Source organism: Silene latifolia, chromosome 9 (assembly GCF_048544455.1).
Source record: "Silene latifolia isolate original U9 population chromosome 9, ASM4854445v1, whole genome shotgun sequence".
NCBI classification, from domain to species: domain Eukaryota; kingdom Viridiplantae; phylum Streptophyta; class Magnoliopsida; order Caryophyllales; family Caryophyllaceae; genus Silene; species Silene latifolia.
The window spans coordinates 3085433-3100099 of record NC_133534.1 but is presented as its reverse complement, the minus strand read 5'-3'; the positions used below and the strand labels follow the sequence as shown (position 1 = coordinate 3100099).

At 36.9% G+C, this 14667-nt stretch overlaps 2 protein-coding genes across 2 annotated transcripts; one reads left to right on the top strand and one right to left on the bottom strand.

Annotated features, from left to right (window-relative positions):
* Nucleotides 1–4101, top strand: LOC141598715 (putative serine/threonine-protein kinase PBL3). The gene is made up of 6 exons (XM_074418459.1): nt 1–471; nt 1735–2081; nt 2169–2304; nt 2651–2787; nt 2865–2988; nt 3263–4101. Exons 1-6 carry the CDS (start codon nt 402–404, stop codon nt 3709–3711), a joined length of 1263 nt encoding a protein of 420 aa, XP_074274560.1. The 5' UTR covers nt 1–401; the 3' UTR covers nt 3712–4101.
* A 9367-nt stretch (nt 4102–13468) lies between these two features.
* On the bottom strand, nt 13469–14474 carry LOC141602348 (large ribosomal subunit protein uL2-like). Its single transcript, XM_074422646.1, has 2 exons — nt 14012–14474; nt 13469–13917 (listed from the first exon to the last, which is right to left on the bottom strand). The coding sequence occupies exons 1-2, from the start codon at nt 14449–14451 to the stop codon at nt 13584–13586; spliced, it is 774 nt and encodes a 257-aa protein (XP_074278747.1). The 5' UTR covers nt 14452–14474; the 3' UTR covers nt 13469–13583.
* Between the last annotated feature and the right edge of the window lie 193 nt (nt 14475–14667).

Here is a 14667-nt window from a genome sequence, read left to right as displayed (position 1 = left end):
GACTAATCTAAAAGGGAGATGCTTAAGCAAACTTCTTTGTCTTCTTTCCCACTTTCTAATGACTTTCCTATTTCGTAATCTTGCATAATTTCTTCCTAATTTATCCAAAGACTGCAACTTTATACATTAATTATTCACCAAATCAATGACATCGTGGGTACGAAAAACTGTTCATTTTAGTACATTTAATCATTAGTAATATTGATAATACTACTTTTTTTGTTGTTGTTGTTTCTGACACAATTCGTTTCACATTGAATTGGGTTACTCAAATTATTGTTTTTTCTTGCTTTTTAAGGAGGATAATAACAATAAATTTGGTTGAAATTTGGTGGGTTTTGGGTTTAATTTCATTTTATTGCAAATATATTTTGGAAAAATAATTTGTGAAAAATATTATTATGGGAAATTGTTTGGGTTCTTCTTCTTCTTCTGCACAGGTGGATTCTTTCATGTCTCACCCTACTTCTGGTGAGTTCTGTTTCCCTTTTGTAATTTGGTAAATTCTTGTTTAAGACGGACTTATACGAGTAGTTTGTGACGATATTTGTGTAAAACGGTCTTATATGAGGACAACTGTATGTAATTTGGTAAATATTGGTAAATATGTGGCATTTTGTGCATTTTTAGGTTATTTATTGAATTTTTATATATGGGTAGTTGTAAAGTTTTGATCTTTAGTAGTTATGTATAGTAATCTTGTTTGTGATATTGCAGATGTCTGGTAAAGTTAGTAGGTGTACTAATACTCAGGACCTGGGTTTAAAACACGTCAGCATCATAATCGCCCTTGTGATTCCCTTTACACAAAAAAATAAAAATCTTGTTTAAGATATTAGTTATTGATGGTAATTTGGTGGTGCTTGGAGATTTTTGTGATTTTTGGGGTTGTTTTGTTTATTGAACTAGGCTTTGCTTAGGGTTCTTTAGACAGAAGAAATACACTGTGGTGGCTTGTTTGACCATAGTAAAACATAGAATTCTGGAGATTTCATAAATTGGAAATTTGAGTTTGTTTTGGATTGTGTTGATTTTAGCAATAGGATATGATGAATGTGGTGAATGTAACTTCAGACGATAGATCGGTGTAAGTGTGTAACCTTTGCTGTTTGGGATGCTTTTCTTATGTTTTGGTAAAATGGTCTAATTTTCGTTTATCTGTTGAATTTGACGGAATAAAGCAAAGTGGTTATGCTTTGTGTTCCTGTGAAGTACTTCCATTGTCTTACTGTGGCATAGTTTACATTCCAATTTTACATTTTCTGTTTAGACTTTAGACATGTTCTATATGATGGAAAGTGGATGTTGAGGTAATCTGCTTGAACTTCTTCAAGTAAAAAAGCCGCTCCAAAAGCAAAAGTAAAATCATCTGATAAAGAGTATAGTACAGTTAGTCGATGGAACTCTCGATGCAATTTTCATTGTTGAGAATAAACCTCTATGTTTTTCATAAAAGAAGTCTTAGAGGCACTAGGGTGACATTGTTATTGTTTGGTTGTTTGATGAAGTTTCGTTGTACCTTGCACTATGAGTACGTCACTACGTCCCTCTTGCTAGAAGTTTGAAGTGGATTGGCATTGTGAGGTGTACCACCACTCAATGACTTTACCATGGTAGCCACTAGCTTAGCTACATCTATTGTTTATTTGAATTTGTCTCCAAATTTATCGATTCTCCATGCCCTTGTTCTCTCTTTCTAATTAACAAATTTGATCATCCGCGGCATTTAATCAGGTGTCTCAAAAATTACCAGTGTTAGCCGGACCAGCAACTCAAGCAACTCAGGCTCTTTCATGGCCTCAGGACCAAGTGTGAAAAGCAGCTCCCAAGGTCTTCCGACTCCAAGATCTGAATATGAAATATTGTCTTCTTCTGGACTAAAGGCCTTCTCTTTTAATGACCTTAAAACCGCCACCAAAAATTTCCGCCCTGACAGCCTTATTGGAGAAGGTGGTTTTGGCTATGTTTTCAAAGGGTGGATTGATGGGCAAACACTCTTGCCTTCGAGACCTGGATCTGGAATGGTTGTTGCTGTGAAAAAGCTTAAACCCGAAGGTTTTCAGGGCCATAAGGAGTGGTTGGTATGCATTTATACCTGCTTTTGTTATATATGTGTATATATTATGTTATTTGTTTCTGCATCGTTGCTGACAGATGATTTACTGCAGACAGAAGTAAATTATCTTGGTCAACTTCATCATCCCAATCTAGTAAAACTTATTGGTTATTGCGTGGAGGGTGAACATCGGCTTTTGGTGTACGAGTTCATGCCCAAGGGAAGCTTAGAGAATCACTTGTTTAGACGTAAGTAGCTTATTACCCATACCAAGGATTTTCTATATATGCATAAATGTCGATTTTTCTTTTCTTACGGATCCCTAAGGAGTTTGACTGTAGGATGCTTCATCCTGAAAATTTTTAAGGGCTGTTCTAGTACCATGGTTTATTCCTTGAAGTCTTGAACTTCTTATCTCAAATTGTTAATAAAACACGGAGTAACAAATGTTTTTCTAGGTATTTTCCATTGTATTCTCCTCGTAATATGTTGGTTCTGTATTCACACTCACTTATTTGGAAGTTGTTGCTTTGAAAGTTATTTTCGTGTTTGTTATTGAAGCCTCAATAATTTGGTGAACATAATGTCTTACAGGAGGGCCTCAGCCAATTTCTTGGGCGACGAGGATCAAAGTCGCTATAGGTGCTGCTAAAGGGCTCTCATTTCTTCATGATGCTGAATCACAAGTTATATATCGTGATTTCAAGGCTTCAAATATTTTATTAGATGCGGTAATGCTGATGAGCTAAATACTTCCTGCAGTTTCTACCGTTTTGCAAACCTTTTATTTATATTTGTTCAATTTCAGGACTTTCATGCCAAGCTATCAGATTTCGGACTTGCAAAGGCAGGGCCTACAGGAGATCGAACTCATGTTTCAACTCAGGTCATGGGAACTCAGGGCTATGCTGCGCCTGAATATGTAGCTACAGGTACCCCAGTTTGGTTTCAACTTCCGAAATCATTTGTGTTTGGTTAATACTCGTGAGTCGATGTTTATTTAACACCAGTTCCGCCAACATTCCCTTAGTCCCTTAGAGGCTCGGGATTCCACGAATGGTGCGTTAAAGGGTCTGGGTGTACGTAACCTTATTTTCGTGCTTTGAAGACAAAGAGGCTGTTTATTAACACATTTTACTTTATTCCGTCACAATCCAGAACAAAATAATGGTGATGTCTAACACCTGTCATTGTATTTTTCAACAGGCCGATTGTCAGCTAAGAGTGATGTCTACAGTTACGGAGTTGTGTTACTAGAACTATTGACCGGTCGCCGTGCAGTTGACAAGTCAAAAGTTACGAACGAGCAGAATCTGACAGATTGGGCAAAGCCGTACTTAGGCGACCGAAGAAAGCTATTCCGAATCATGGATACCAAATTGGAAGGTCAATACCCGCAAAAAGCCGCTTTCAAAGTCGCTTCACTTGCTATACAATGTCTAGACCCTGAACCTAGATCAAGGCCTAAAATGTCGGAGGTATTAGAGGAACTTGTGAACCTGCAAGACGAGAAGAAAACTATCAGAAATACCCATGTGGGTCCCAAGAACACATCTAGTCCCATGATATCTCCGAGACACCAACGTTCTCCAGTGAACTTTAACGTCCAAGCATCACCGTTGTCATTGCCATCGCGCAATCCTCAAGCTCGATGAATTTCCAACATGATTACTTCCATTTAAATGCTTGTTATGTACCATCATCATAATCATCCAACATGTACTGCTGTATGTATATATTATACTCCTAAAGGCAGTATATTCCTATACAAGACGATCTCCAGCTTCGGACTTAGGTAATATGTTTCTGTCACCTGCCCTTTTTTCTGAATTTGATTCAGACGAGTCGAGTTTTGTAATTTTTATCATTGCATAAATTATTTTTGGGGCGGGGTGTCAGATTTCTGGTCTTCTGTAATCTATGTTTAGTTATGTAAGATCTCTATGTATTTCTTCTCTAGTTTGTGTCTGATTTGTAAAATTCGTTCTTTTGTTTTCTCATACGAGTATTTCAGCTTCATTGGATTAACAAACATTGCATTGAGTTCCTGCTTCTTTGTGTTTCTTGGGGATGTTTATGTACATCGGAATTCCCTTATCCTGCAATTTGAAGGAGTTTTTACGGGAGTTGCTGTTGTTGTCGGTGATGGTGGTGGTATTGGGGTTTGGCTGTGGTGCTGCTTTTTTAAGTGCGCTTGGTAAAGCTGACCTGTCTTGAGACTTAAGACCTTCAGTACAAAATGACCTAACTCAGACGTAGACCTAACCGAACTTGAATTGAGTTGAACTAAAATTGTCCGAAATGAGTGTTTTGAATTTACGCTTAAGAACGTCTACTTCAACAATAACAAAAACCTAATTAGCCACGATAAAAAATGACACAATATAGTTCGCGTTGTCTAACTTTGAGGAATTGAGGTGTAGTTGCAAATTTAAGACGGTTTTAAGTGAGTCTAATTCAACCAACTTTAGTACTTAGTTTGAAGCTAGTTTGCCATTTGAATGCTTTGTTTGGTTTACCTTCAGAAATTTCTGTAACTGTTACGGAAACATTGTAGTCCGATATCTGTCAACTCTATACTGCAGGAAACTTAAAAAGTTAAGCAATGACATTCATCAATGCATACCTGTAAATCTGTAATTATGGGTCATTAGAGCAACAGACAAATAATGTTCTTGTTGGAGGATAAAGAATGATTTTACGATCAAATGAACCCCGGGAGTTCCCCCAAACGCTTCAGCAGGGTAAATTCTATAATAAAAATCCCCAATGAAGTGCTTAGAGGAACTCTAGGGATCATCTGATACTCTGATACCTTAACATTTTCTGATGTTCTCATGTCTGAGTGATTCAGTGCTCTAAGTTCATCTGGCTCTTTATAGGGAGTTTTTCGGAATATTCCTCGCAAACTTCTGGTTGACACAAAGCTCAAGGCATTATGCACCTAGCCAACTCCCTGGCTAGATTAGAGGTCTTCATATACATCATGGCAGACTGCAGATCTGCAGTAAAGTGGTAAATATGCCTTGTTATTCTGTTTTCGCTTTTTATGCTCCTCTCTCAACATGTCCTTTTTGTTTTACATGCATTTACTCATCGCGGAATTTTGCTTTTTATTATGTATGACATGCCTATAATTCATGCATTTTTCTCCTGCAACTGTCTACATGCATCATAAGGCGAATGGCTGATTTGATTCAAGCGTGGCTCCATTTAACATTCCTGCAACAGTACAGTTTTATTATGCTTCTTCCTTTAACAAGAAGTTTAAATGATTTTCACTATATGAGTCATGTAGCCATGTAGGTACTAATGTACTAGTAGTGCGCGTTATGAAGATTAATAATGATCATTCAAATGCCTATTTCCGCCACCATCTCCTTTGTCATCTTAGTTTGTTGCAGAGAACATGAAGTCCGAGTCAGTAGCTTGATAATGGGTATAAGTGTATAACATTATTTACCAATGTTATTTGAGAAATGAATCTGCATTCATTTAAGCATTAGTCACTAAATAATCGGTTCTTAGTACCATGAATAATGCAATCAGTGGATGCAATATTCTGTACTATTCTCATATGAGGTCATCTGAAAGCATTCTCTATGCGTTTCAACACGGGAATAATTAAGCATTATGTCTGATGTAACTCTACAGCTATCTGGGTTTAGACTGTAGAACATTACGCGATTAGTTGGGCCTCAATCATCACCTTAAGGTTTTGGTTGAGATGATTCATCTATCAGGCAGAATAATTAGAGATGGAGTATTCAAACAGTGTGTACATTCTGTAACTTAAGGCTGAGGTGACGTTTGATTGATTTTTCCGGTTATTCGCTTGATTTTCCTTCTTAGTTAGCAATTTCACTTATTTAGATGTTTGTAGTGGTACTACAGTTGTAAATTTGCAATGTTCATTTCGGCCTCGTTTATTAAGCTCTGGAAAAAGAATACAGGAAGGTGGCATTGTTGGTTCCTCTGTTCCCTCTGTTTCCGTGTCCTTATTTTTACGGTATGGCTAGCCAATATGCTCTACTTGAAGCGATAGAGTCAGAAAAGACAACTTCGACAAATGGATCCGGTGATTGGACAAATATCTTGAATTTCAATATTCTCAGTGTCAAAAAACAAAGAATTACATCAATCATGTAACTTTGAAATTCTAATTGATTTTCTTTAATGAAAATTCATGCTGCATTACAAAGAATCCAATAGACTTCTGATTGCAGATAAAAGTTATCGGTTCTATGTTCAGAGGAACTCTAGGGAACATTTGATGTTTTGCCAATGTCCAAGATTTCCATGTTAGAGTGCTTCCGAGAATGTAATCAAGTGCCCCCGGGAGTTCCCCCAAACGCTTCAGTAGAGTCGTTTTTTGCTCAACAAAGTAACCCCAATGAAGTGTTAAGAGGAACTCTAGGGGACATTTGATGTTTTGCCAATGTCCAAGATTTCCATGTTAGAGTGCTTCCGAGAATGTAATCAAGTACCCCCAGGAGTTCCCCCAAACGCTTCAGTAGAGTCGTTTTTTGCTTAACAAAATATCCCCAATGAAGTGTTAAGAGGAACTCTTGGGATCACCTGATACCATAACATTTCTTAATGTTCTCATGTATAAGTGATTGACTGCTCTAAGTTCATCTGTCTCTTTATAGGGAAGTTTTTCGGAATATGCCTCGTAAAGTTCTGGTTGACACAAAGCTCAAAGCATTTTGCACCTAGCCAACTCCCTGGCTAGATTAAAGGGTCTTCATATACATAATGGCAAATCTGCAGTAAAGTGGTAAATATGCCTTCTTATTCCGTTTTCGCTTTCTATGCTTCTTTCTCTCAACATGTCCTACTCTTGTTGGAATTTTGCTTTTTGTGACCATGCCTATATTTTATGCCTTATTTTCCTGCAACTGTCTACATGCATGATGCATCACAATTTACCTGGTTGAGTCGATTCAAAATGGCGCGATTTATCATTCTTCATTTATAAAGGATTTAACATGATTCTCATTAACAGATTAATGAGCATTCAAATGCCTATTTTCGCCTCATCTCCTGTGTAGTTTTAGTTTGTTGCAGAGAACATGAAGTTCGAGTCAGTAGATGTATAAAACAATATTTTCCGCTGTTATTCAGAATTGAGCCCAACATTCCCTATATTTTTTCGGCTAAGCATCCCCTATTTACTAAATGAATAGGCGAAACTCCCATTTTTCCCGCCTAAAAGATATTTCCTAGAATTGTGCGTAGTATTTTTAACATATACTATAGGTGTGGGCATGATAAGTTATAAATGGACATAATCTTTTATATTTAAATATTTATATCATTTAATACGTGTGAGCACTTTCGAGTTTATGACTTTATGAGAGTATTTTTCTACCACAGTCAAGTCAGAGGCTCTGCATCAATTTTCTCCTACACCCATTTTTTCGGCTGTAGAAATTTACGAAATTAATGTCACTGATCAGACTGTGTGTACATTTAGTAACTTAGGACTGATGCAATCTTTGATAGATTTTCCGGGTTATTTGCTTGATCTTGTAGCAGTACTACAGTAATGTTCATTTCTGACTCGTTTATTAAGGTCTAGAAAAAATGATACAGGAAGATGGCATTGCTGCATGCTTTATTTTTTTGTTCTGTTTCCTCTGTATGGGCCATTTTTATCTAGGCAAGAAGTTTTACGCGGCATAGTGGCAGAGTCAGAAACGACAATTTCAAAAATCCGACAAAGTGATTGGATAGATATTTTAAAATTTTAAACTTTATTAATGTCAAAAAAAAAACTACATCAAACATGAATCTTTGGACACATTTTCCTTGACTTGATTAGAGAAATGTCGGTCCTTCGAAATCCCGATTGATTTTTCTCTAGTGAATATTCATCCTGCATTTCAATGAATCCCATGTCTTGTCATCTTAGATAAAAGTTGTCAGTTTCTTGTTCTTTGTTTCTTCTAGTTCAACCAAGATCTGCTACTTGACAATGCTATATCTGAAATTCTGAGGATACCTGAAAATTTCATGAAATTAACAGTAATACCTTATAAAAAATGAATTGTAGCAAAAAATAGAAATTGTAATTTTACAGAGTCGTACCAATGACCGAAGGAAGTCTTGACGTAGTTCATGATTTTTCATGTTAGAGTGCGTCCAAGATTGTAATCAAATGTGCCCGGGAGTTCCCCCAAACGCTTCAGTAGAGTCGTTTTGCTTAACAAAATATCCCCAATGAAGCGTTAAGAGGAACTCTAGGGGACATTTGATGTTTTGCCAATGTCATTTGAGATTTCCATATTAGAGTGCTTCGAAGTGTGTAATCAAATGACCCCGGGAGTTCCCCAAACGCTTCAGTAGAGTCGTTTTGCTAAACAAAATATCCCCAATGAAGCGTTGAGTGGAACTCTAGGGAACATTTGATGTTTTGCCGATGTCGTTTGAGATTTCCATGTTAGAGTGCTTCCGAGAGTGTAATCAAGTGCCCCCGGGAGTTCCCCCAAACGCTTCAGTAGACATTTTTTGCTTAACAAAATATCTCCAATGAAGTGTTAAGAGGAACTCTAGGGGACATTTGATGTTCTGCCAATGTCGTTTGAGATTTCCATGTTAGAGTGCTTCCGAGAGTGTAATCAAATGACCCCAGGAGTTCCCCCAAACGCTTCAGTAGAGTCGTTTTGCATAACAAAATATCCCCAATGAAGTGTTAAGAGGAACTCTAGGGAGCATTTGATGTTTCGCCGCTGAATGATGTTTGATGCATTCGACTAACGGTAACCCTTCTATTTATAGAAAGCTCCTACAAACTAACTCAACAAAATATTCTATTTTAGAAACATCAAAACCATTTTGAACCTGGTCATGTATTTGGGCTCCTACAAACTAACTCTTGGGATCACTTGATACTCTTATACCATAACATTTCTTAATCTTCTCATGTATGAGTGATTGATTGTTCTATGTTCATCTGGGCTCTTTATAGGGAGTTTTTCGGAATACGCCTCGCAAAGTTCTGGTTGATACAAAGGCCAAAGCATTTTGCACCTAGCCATGTCCCTGTCTACATTAGAGGTCCCTTACATATCATGGCAGATCTGCAGTAAAGTGGTAAATATGCCTTGTTATTCTGTTTCTGCTTTTTATGCTCCTCTCTCAACATGTCCTTTTCTTTACATGCATTTACTCATCGCGGAATTTTGCTTTTTATTATGTATGAATATCATTTGTCTATATTTCATGCATTTTTCTCCTGTAACTGTCTACATGCATCACAAGATAAATGGCTGACTCGATTCAAGCGTGGCACCATTTAACATTCCTGCAACAGTTGTATTATGCTTCTTCCTTTAACAAGGAGTTAACATGTTTTTCACTTTTAACTGTATATATCTTGGTAAATGTCACTGATTAATTGGAGACGGAATATAGAAACTGTGTGTAAATTTTACATCTTATGCCTGAGTCACTGAGGTGATCTTTGATAGATTTTTCGGGTTATTTACTTGATTTTCCGTGTTAGATAGCATTTTCACTTATACTGATGTTTGTGGTAGTACTACTGCTATAGTTGTAATGTTCATTTCGGCCTCATTTATTAAGCTCTGGAAAACATAATACAGGAAAGCGGCATTGTCGCTTCCTCTGTTTCCGTGTCCTTATTTTTATGATATGGCTAGCCAATGCCCTCTACATATAGCGATAGAGTCAAGAAAAGATAAGATCGATAAATAGTTCAGGTGATTGAACAAATATCTTGAATTTTTCAATATTCTCAGTGTCAGGAAAAAAAAATTACATCTATCATGTAATTTTGGACACAACTTCCTTTACTTGGCTTAGTCGATTCAAAATGGTGCGATTTATCATTCCTACCAACAGTTGTATGAAGTTCTTCCTTTACAAAGGATTTAACATGATTTTCCATTTTAACTGTATCTTCGTAACTTTGTTGTTTTAACTGTTTCATGATTTTCCATTTTACCTACTTGGAGTTGTAGCGAGTGTAACGAAGATTAATGAGCATTCAAATGCCTATTTTCGCCTCATCTCCTGTGTAGTCTTAGTTTGTTGCAGAGAACATGAAGTTCGAGTCAGTAGATGTATAAAACAATATTTCCGCTGTTATTCAGAATTGAGCCGAACATTCCCTATATTTTTCGGCTGTAACTTGGGACTGATGCAATCTTTGATAGATTTTCCGGGTTATTTGCTTGATTTTCTTTCTTATGTAGCATTTTCACTTATACTGATCTTGTAGCAGTACTACAATTGTAATGTTCATTTCGGCCGACTCGTTTATTAAGGTCTAGAAAAAATTATACAGGAAGATGGCATTGCTGCATGCTTTACTTCTTTGTCCTTTTTTTCTCTGTATGGGCCATTTTTATCTAGGCAAGAAGTTTTACGCGGCATAGTGGCCATTTTTATCTAGGCAAGAAGTTTTACGCGGCATAGTGGCAGAGTCAGAAACGACAATTTCAAAAATCCAACAAAGTGATTGGATAGATATTTTAAAATTTTAAACTATTAATGACCAAAAAAAAAAAAAAAAAAACTACATCAAACATGAATCTTTGGACACATTTTCCTTGACTTGATTAGAGCAACGTCGGTCCTTGGAAATTCCGATTGATTTTTTCTCTACTGAAAATTCATCCTGCATTTCAATGAATCCCATGGCTTGTCATCTTAGATAGAAGTTCTCAGTTTCTTGTTCTTTGTTTCTTCTAGTTCAGCCGAAATCTGCTACTTGTTAATGCTATATCTGTGGATACCTGAAAATTTCATAATATTAACAGTAATACCCTAAAAAAAAAGAAATGTAGCAAAAAATAGTACTCCCTCCGTCCCGGTCAATTGTTGTCCTTTGGTTTTGGCACAAAGACCAAGGAAAGAGGAAGGGACCAATAACTAAATGACAACTGGAACAAATTGGATGTGAATGATCAAATTACTCATCAAGTTCATTCTTAAAATAGAAAGGACAACAAATGACTGAGACACCCCAAAATGGAAAAGGACAACAAATGACCGGGGCAGAAGGAGTAATTATTAATTTTTACAGAGTGGTACCAATGACCGAGGGAAGTCTTGATGTAGTACAAGGTTTCTATGTTATAGTGCTTCCGAGAGTGTAATCAAATGAGCCCGGGAGTTCCCCCAAACGCTTCAGTAGAGTGTCGTTTTGCTTAGCAAAATATCTCCAATGAAGTGTTAAGAGGAACTCTAGGGGACATTTGATGTTTTGCCAATGTCGTTTGAGATTTCCATGTTAGAGTGTTTCCGAGAGTGTAATCAAGAGCCTCCAGGAGTTCCCCCAAACGCTTCAGTAGAGTCGTTTTGTTCAACAAAAAATCCCCAATGAAGTGTTAAGAGGAACTCTAGGGGACATTTGATGTTTTGCCAATGTCGTTTGAGATTTCCATGTGAAAGTGCTTCCGAGAGTGTAATCAAATGACCCCCGGAGTTCCCCCAAACGCTTCAGTAGAGTCGTTTTGCATAACAAAATATCCCCAATGAAGTGTTAAGAGGAACTCTAGGGAATATTTAATGTTTCGCCGCTGAATGATGTTTGATGCATTCGACTAACGGTAACCCTTCTATTTATAGTAAGCTTCTACTATTACTCAACAAAATATTCTGTTTTAGAAACATCAAAACCATTTTGAACCTGGTCATGTCTCTGGACTAAGTTATAAGGGTCATAAACATAAGGTCATATACTTAGTAAGTGGCAAAATATTCCATTTTTTCTTTTTTACCTTTGTTTCTTTGGTATCCTTATCTCACCCTTTTGTTTCTGTCACATTACCTTATATTTCAGGAATAATGGTTCTGAGTCATGTTACTAGGGAAATGATAATACCAGTACACTTTTTGTTAATGCCACAACAATATAAGCTAAGGTTAAGGGCATGTTACTATTCAGTATTCACCGTCTCACAAACATGAGTGACATTAGTCATTTCAGAGTGGCATTATGCCTTCCCTTTATCTAGGGTCCGTCATTTTAATTTTTAATGGTGCATTGGTACTTTGAGGTATTCACATTTGTTTTTTGTTTCCCTGACATGCATGTTAGTTTGGTCTGTTGATTATAGGCACTGTATTTACTACTCTTTCCGTCTCAATCATTGTTTATGTTTGATTAAAATACCCCCTCATAAAGAATAATTAAAGTAAACGAATGATTAGGACAGAGGAGTATATCTTGGTAAATTTGAGTTTCTTGAATTCATGTAGGTAAGTACTAGTAGTGAGTGTTATACATATTAATAATGATCCTTCAAATGTGTATTTTCGCCGCTATCTCCTGTGTCATCTTAGTTTGCTGCAGAGACCATGAAGTTCAAGTCTCTAGCTTGATAATGGGTAAAACCGTGAAACAATATTTACCACTGGTATTTCAGAAATGAGCCAAGCAGTCTATCTTTGATAAGTGTTTCGGGTTTTTATTGCTTGATTTTAATTCTTAGGTAGCATCTTCACAGATACTGAGTACTGATACTTGTTAGCAGTACTACAGTTGTAATGTTAATTCGGCCTCGTTTATTATGGTCTCAAGATGAATCAATTGTAAGGTTTTGTGGGTTATACACGACTGTCCCATGTGAATTGTATTTGGCTCATCACAAACTTGCGACGGATATACCCGTCACAAATGAAGATTAATCAACTCTCAAGTATGTAAGTTCGTGACATACATACTTGAAACGTACCTGCAAGTGCTCCACAAAATCAACTCCACAAAGTTATAAAGATTAATCAACTCAGGTTGCAAAATTATAAAGATTAATCAATTCTCAAGTATTGCTCCACAAAATCAATTGAAAAAAAATAATCAAAATTCAATTGACTACCAATCAAAAATCTAAAAAGTACCCAGAAAAGAGAATTAATTTCACATGTAGCAGAAATTTTGATCTCATGATTTGCGAAAATAATTGAAAAGGTATAAACCATACAGTTGCTCATAATACCGATACAAGATATGCTAAGATATACAAAAATATTCACATAATATTTATAGTCTAACAGTTTGTTGCGAATTGCAATGTCTTGGTAATTCATTTGCTCAAGAGTTGCTATAACTTTTTCTGACCTCGTTCGTAAAATAAAAAATAAAAATCAATACGACTAAAACTGACTTCTAAATGTTCATGTCATTTTGCAATGGTAAAGGTATAAGTTATACAAAAATGATTTTATATAAAGTTTTTTTGCAATATGGTTCTTGACGGAGTTTGTAACAAATAAGGCCATTTATATACCTCGCTTTAGGCAAAGGACTTTAGCATCCTCCTCGTTCCGATGTTGGCAATAAAGCTAAAATATATTCCCTTTGTTCAAATCATGATCGGAACAAAAGAAACAACTCATGGAAAGAAAATATAAACACACAAACAACCTTAATAATAATAATAATAATAATAACAATAATAATAAAACTTGTTCTAGATTCGGACCACAATTTATTCCTGCTAAACCACAAATAACGATAACAATAATAATAATAATAATAATAATAATGAATTAACTAATAAAGAGCGGTCTTGAGGAATTTCTTTTTGCCACCACCACCAGTTTGCCTAGCACCAATCTGACCAACCTTTTGACCCGGAACAGCTCGCTTACTAATGGTGGTACTGTGGCCTGGATGTTGGTGGTTACCACCACCATGAGGATGGTCAACAGGGTTCATGGCCACACCGCGAACCTTAGGCCAACAGTTCCTCTTAACTCTAAACTTGTGGTATGCTCTTCCTGCCTTTAGTAGCGGCTTCTCTGTTCTCCCTCCTCCGGCTATCTGCCCTATCATTGCTCTACACCCGCTTGATATCACCTTCTTTGCTCCTGACGGTAGCTTTATCCTTCACATTATTAATTTCATGTAAGACCGTGTTATGATAATAATTATAATATTGAATATAAAGCAGAATGTAATACGGAGTACGTAATACGTACCTAGTAGTAGAATTATCAGGATTATGAGCAATAATAACAGCATAGTCACCAGAAGCCCTAGCCAAGACACCGCGGTCACCAATCCGACTCTCAACATTACAAATGACGGTACCTTCAGGGGCGTGTCCGACGGGCAATACATTCCCAACAGACAATTTTGCATTCTTACCACAATAAAGATACTGACCAGTATACATACCTTCAGCAGCTACAAAAAGTTGTTTTTGAAGCTTGTACCTAATCGGATCACGGAACGTGATACGAGCAAGTGGGGCTCCCCTCCCGGGATCGTGAATGATATCAGTCACCACACCTTTGAGGTAGCCTTTCCTTTCGCCCAAGTCCAATGTTCGGAACTTGGCAGGGCCCTTTCTGTGGTGCGTGTGGGACTTGAATACGGACCCAGCTCCCTTACGTTGTGCCCTGATAACGCGTCCCATCACTTTTTTTGTGTGTGTAAATGTAGAGGAGAAGAATAGGGTTGTTTGGGATTTTATATATATATTATGTGGTCACGTGGAGAGGAGGATGATTAGGGTTTAGGGTTTTGTGGCAACCGTACGTGGAGATCAAGTATTTGCAGGGCCGGCTCAATAATTATCTGGGCTTATCATTTATTGTAGAGACGTGAGTTCGATCCTTCATTTTAACATTTT